This window comes from Physeter macrocephalus, chromosome 8 (genome assembly GCF_002837175.3).
Source record: "Physeter macrocephalus isolate SW-GA chromosome 8, ASM283717v5, whole genome shotgun sequence".
Classification (NCBI taxonomy): domain Eukaryota; kingdom Metazoa; phylum Chordata; class Mammalia; order Artiodactyla; family Physeteridae; genus Physeter; species Physeter macrocephalus.
This window is the reverse complement of record NC_041221.1, coordinates 37,448,900-37,454,886: the sequence shown is the minus strand read 5'-3', so window position 1 is coordinate 37,454,886 and position 5,987 is coordinate 37,448,900. Positions and strand designations below refer to the sequence as shown.

At 35.8% G+C, this 5,987-nt stretch overlaps 1 protein-coding gene across 1 annotated transcript; it reads left to right on the top strand.

Moving 5' to 3' along the window:
• The first annotated feature begins 1,751 nt into the window (after positions 1 to 1,751).
• Positions 1,752 to 4,004, top strand: LOC102979077 (T-complex protein 1 subunit alpha-like). Its single transcript, XM_024126654.1, has 2 exons — positions 1,752 to 2,523; positions 2,926 to 4,004. Exons 1-2 carry the CDS (start codon positions 1,854 to 1,856, stop codon positions 3,741 to 3,743), a joined length of 1,488 nt encoding a protein of 495 aa, XP_023982422.1. The 5' UTR covers positions 1,752 to 1,853; the 3' UTR covers positions 3,744 to 4,004.
• The last annotated feature ends 1,983 nt before the right edge of the window (positions 4,005 to 5,987 follow it).

The following is a 5,987-nucleotide window of genomic DNA, read 5'->3' as shown; positions in this document are numbered from 1 at the left end:
TCCTGAGGGTAGATTCTCTGACTCACGCTATGAGCTAAAGAACTATAATAGCTAGGATTGTACTACCTGCCTCTACACATCTAGGGACAGCATCATGTGGCCCTTATTTTAAAGGTGATAAAAAAGCCTTAATGTATTTGACTGTTTATTTCTAGAGGAATTTCTAAACCAACTTCCCTACTAACATAGTATTGGAAATCTGAACTTATATATCTATTATGTGTTTGTGTGTATGTGTGATATATGTGTATATATATGTGATATGTATGTATATATACAAGATTTATGATATATGTCATATGTATTTTCACTGTCTAGTCTAGAATGCAAGTATCAAGAAGCTTTGTTTGGTGGGTTTCAAGCAATGCAAACAAATCAAGTGTTTGGTAGACAGAAGAAAAATGAACATACTCTACAGGTATTAAGACAACCTCATTTGTTCTCAACAGCCTGCATTTTCAAGCAACTGGTAAGGAATGTATATTGCCAAATTTTATCACCTTGTCTCTTAAAAGCTAAGTTCATGACAAAGACTTTTCCATTAAAGACTATATATAGCCAATTTTTTAATTTTTGAAACTTTCAGTATTCAATGAGGGTTCATTTTACACATGTAAACCAGATATAGTATTTTGTTGCTCTTTTTTTCTACTAGGCATCTGGAGTTAGATTTAAATTGATAAAATATTCATTTTTAGTGATAATATTTGAAAATAAATAATAATTTCCCAAAGCTTTCTATTGATTGCTGTTGTGTCAAAGAGTACCTACTAGTAGATTTTTAAAGATATATTCATGCAGCATTTGAATGATGGAAAGTCACAAGTATTTCTAATGCCTGTAATAGAAATATGTAGGCAGATTCTGTCATTCAAATGTTCCTTTTACTTTATCATATTTCACAGAATTTTATATCCAAAGGGGAAAGAGAAATTTGCAAACATTTCTTATTCGATGAGTAACCATAAGGACAATCCTCAGAGCACTTTGCAAATTGTGCTAAGGCATCAGACTGGCAACAATGTAAAGGCTCCAAATGCTTTTGTTGGTCTATTTGTTTTGCACCTGCCAGCCTGTGTACATTCTAGTTGCCGACACCTGCTTCTCCATTTCATTTTGCAGAAATCCACCTCATTTCTAAATGAGATGAAAGCAAACTTTGAAATTTGAAGAAAATTTATTACATAGAAAAAAACCCTCTGGCATTGTGTCAGCAGCCAAAACTTTTCATTCAAGAGAATCATATAAAAAGCCATATTAACTTAATTCTACACCTCAGAAATGATTCCTAACTACTGAAAAACTGAGGATTCATGTTCTATGTATGGTTAGGAATTCCATTTGCTACCTAGTTAACGGACCAAGCATATTTGATTACTTTTAGGGTCACAGAATATTTTAGTGGGGAAAGATGATTTCTTGTAGCTAAGGAAAGATTGTCAGCTATTTCTTCACTGAACAAATTTTTATTTTGGTAGACACTATTCTAGTCACATGAATCACTTCAGTAAACAAAGTAGACAGATGTTTGCCTTCAAGGAAATCATATTATTGAAAAAAAGATAATAAGCCAGAGGGTGAATAACCATACGCCCCTTTTGCTTGTGCTGGTTTCAATTTGTGCCTATTGTCATGATATGTTGTTAATAGTAACCCCTTCCATTCCATTGTACTACTCAGATAATACATTAAATGGTCACCCTGTCAAAATAAATAATAACTAGGTAAGTTATATAAAGAGTTAGGTGACTCGTTCCACGCCGTCGCCGCTGCTGTGGCCGCCGCCCGGCCCAGGGACAAGACCCTTGTTGCCCGCGGTGTGAGTGAAACTCGACGTGTGCCCTGCCGCGAAGATGGAGGGGCCCTTGTCCGTGTTCGGGGACCGCAGCACTGGGGAGGCGATCCGCTCCCAGAACGTCATGGCTGCAGCTTCGATTACCAATATTGTAAAAAGTTCTCTTGGTCCAGTCGGCTTGGTTAAAATGTTAGTGGATGATATTGGTGATGTAACCATTACTAATGATGGTGCGACCATCCTGAAGTTACTGGAGGTGGAACACCCTGCAGCCAGAGTTCTTTGCGAGCTCGCTGACCTGCAAGACAAAGAAGTGGGAGACGGAACTACCTCCGTGGTTATTGTTGCAGCAGAACTTCTAAAAAAGGCAGATGAACTAGTCAAACAGAAAATTCATCCCACATCAGTTATTAGTGGCTATCGACTTGCTTGCAAGGAAGCAGTGCGTTATATCAGTGAGAATCTAATTATTAACACTGATGAACTTGGAAAGGATTGCCTGATCAATGCTGCTAAGACATCGATGTCTTCCAAAATCATTGGAATAAGTGGTGATTTCTTTGCTAATATGGTGGTAGATGCTGTACTTGCTGTTAAATACACGGATGTCAGAGGCCAGCCTCGCTATCCAGTCAATTCCATTAATATTCTGAAAGCCCATGGGAGAAGTCAGATGGAGAGTATGCTCATCAATGGCTATGCGCTCAACTGTGTGGTGGGATCCCAGGGTAAGGCTTATGGTTTGATTTGGTCATGTAACGAGAATACTGAAGGATAACGTTAGCTGTGTGTGGACCGTATAACTGCATTTTCGGGTGAACTATCCAGGATGTGCATTTATTGATCTTTAGTGAAGCCCAGAGAAAAGGAAAATGGTACATAATGTTGCCAGTTCCTCTTTTGTAATTTAATTACATTTAACTTAAGAAAAATGCAAATTAAAAGAAAACACGTGTGTTGAATGCCATTTAAGTGTTTGTTTCTAAGGTTAAAAGTAATAAAATCTAAATTCGTGTGTTTACATATAACAATTTAAAAATCTCTGCAGATCTCTAAGGATAGGTGTGTTTTATAAAAGGTAACCATATTGTAATTACTGTAAAGGTATTTAATGTTATGTTCAATTTTAGGCATGCCCAAGAGAATAGTTAATGCAAAAATTGCTTGCCTTGACTTCAGCCTGCAGAAAACAAAAATGAAGCTTGGTGTACAAGTGGTTATTACAGACCCTGAAAAACTGGACCAGATTAGACAGAGAGAATCAGATATCACCAAGGAGCGAATCCAGAAGGTCCTGGCAACTGGTGCCAATGTTATTCTAACCACTGGTGGAATTGACGACACGTGTCTGAAGTATTTTGTGGAGACTGGTGCTATGGCAGTTCGAAGAGTTTTAAAAAGGGACCTTAAATGCATTGCTAAAGCTTCCGGAGCATCTATTCTGCCGACCCTGGCCAGTTTGGAAGGTGAAGAAACTTTTGAAGCTTCAATGTTGGGACAAGCAGAAGAGGTGGTACAGGAGAGAATTTGCGATGATGAACTGATCTTGATTAAAAACACTAAAGCTCGTACCTCTTCGTCGGTCATCTTACGCGAGGCAAATGATTTCATGTGTGACGAGATGGAGCGCTCTTTACATGATGCGCTTTGTGTGGTGAAGAGAGTTTTGGAGTCGAAATCTGTGGTTCCTGGTGGCGGCGCCGTAGAAGCGGCCCTGTCCATATACCTCGAAAACTACGCAACCAGCATGGGCTCCCGGGAACAGCTTGTTATTGCCGAGTTTGCAAGATCTCTTCTTGTTATTCCCAATACTCTGGCAGTTAATGCTGCCCAAGACTCCACAGATCTGGTTGCAAAATTAAGAGCTTTTCATAATGAGCCTCAAGTTAACCCAGAACACAAAAATCTAAAATGGATTGGTCTTGACTTGGTCAATGGTAAACCCTGAGACAACAAACAAGCAGGGGTGTTTGAACCAACCATAGTTAAAGTTAAAAGTTTGAAATTTGCAACTGAAGCCGCAATGACCATTCTTCGAATTGACAATCTTATTAAATTACACCCAGAAAGCAAAGATGATAAGCATGGAGGTTACGAAGATGCTGTTCACTCTGGAGCCCTTGATAAGTGATCTTTTTTATTTATGACAATGTTAGATGCAGTTATCTTGTTGTGCCTCGAGCATTACACATTAAAGTGCAAAAAGCTGTCAAAAAATAAAAAAGAGTTAGGTGATAAGTGCTCTAAAAAAGAAACAGTAAAGTGGGGTGGAATGTATTGGAGTGTGGGAGATGGTGGAGATGGAGTTGCTATTACTAAGGCTGTCAGAGGAGACCTCATTTCAGATTGAAATTCAGCGAAGACTGGGTGGGGGCAGTGGCTCTCTGGAGGAACCTAGTCAAAAGTAAATGTCACTGCAAATATATTAAAGTGGGCGAGTGCCCTAAGTCGCCAGTATAGCTGGAACAAAGATGTCCAAGAGGAAAAGGTAGTCGGATCCTGTAACTACTTGTGAGGCCATTGTAAAAATTTTGGATCTTATTCTAAGAAAACTGAGGAAAAATCTGGATTGGTTTCAGCAGAGAAGTGACAAAAGAATCCGCCTGACTGTTAGTACAAAAGAGATTGGTAGGAGGAAAGAACAAAAAAGGGAGTCTTGTTTTGGGGATCTTTTTATTTCCCACTGGCCAAAATTTTAATAAAATTAAGTGATTTAGTAATAGTGCTATCCTTGGCATTTTTACCACTTTTAAGAAATGCTTCTACATTTTCAACATACAGTACCATGCTTGTCCTATCATTTCTATTTCTATTTTGCTTTTTCAATTGCTTTTATTTTTATTTCATATGGAAAATATTATCAAATGCTTTCTTCTGTATCTTTTTATGTGATTAGTTTTTTCCTTTAATAAACCAAGGTGGTGAATTAAATATGTATGTTTATGTGTGTGTGTGTGTGTGTGTGTATATATATATGCTATATATATATAGTATTCTTTAAATACATTTTTGTATTTATTCCTATTCTCTTTGGGATTTTTGCATGTATTTGGTGATACATTTTGACTATAATATTCATTTCTATTACCATCTTTGTTTTATTTTGATATCATGAGACTAGACTCACAATTAGGTAATGAGTATTTCCACTTTTTGTGTTCTCTGAAATGATTAGTATAATATTGGAATTATCTTATTTGGAGTATGTGATACAACTCATCTGTAAAGCTGGATTTTCTATTTTGCTGTTAGGATGTAGTTTTTCAATCTCAATTTATTTTATTTTATTTTGAAGTTTCTACATTTATTCATGAGTCTGTTTTCTTAAGTTATATTTTCATATCTTTTTCTTTAATCCAAATTATTAAATATATTGAATATATTGGCAAAATGTTGATCACAATATTTTCTTATCTTTTTAAAAGTACATGTAACCTTAAAAGTTATCTGCTCTTTTTCTTCCCTGATATTGTTACTTGTGCATTTTTTCTCCTTTGAGAAGAGATGGAAATATTGCAAAAATTCTTCAGTTCTTTTCTTTTTGTCTCTAACATTTGACTAAAATAAATGATTTTATAAACCCCTTCATTTTAATTTTGTAGTGTCTTTAATTAATTTCTTCTTTAGTTTTAACTATTTATTTTCTTCCTTGTTTGGATAATCCATTAGTTTTCATCTTTTCAGGAACACTTATTTATGTCTTTGAATTTCAGCCTTTATCTTAGTAAGTTCTTATTTAATTCATAACTGGTTCTTGGAACTACATTTATTACATTTTTATAAAGTACTATTTTCATTATTGTTTACATCTAAATATATTCCAACTCCTGTTATGATTTCTTCTTTGATTTATTTTAAACTGGCCATTAAAACTGTTACAATTTTATAATATTTTTCACTAAGTATCATATTAATTTTGAACTTAAATATATTGGCATCTGGTAATGTGGCAAACAATGCCCCACAGATGGAGTTCAACTCCAGCCCTGATTGGTAAAAACGTTTTAATAGAACCCAGTCATGCCTATTGATATACATGTTTTCTATGGCTGCTTCTACACCACAACAACTGAGTTGAGTAGTTTTAATTGAGACTACATGGCAGGCAAAGAAGAAAATATTTACTCTCTGGAACTTTACAGAAAGGAAATTTCTGACTCCTGTTATATAATGTTTTGAAACTTGATAAGCC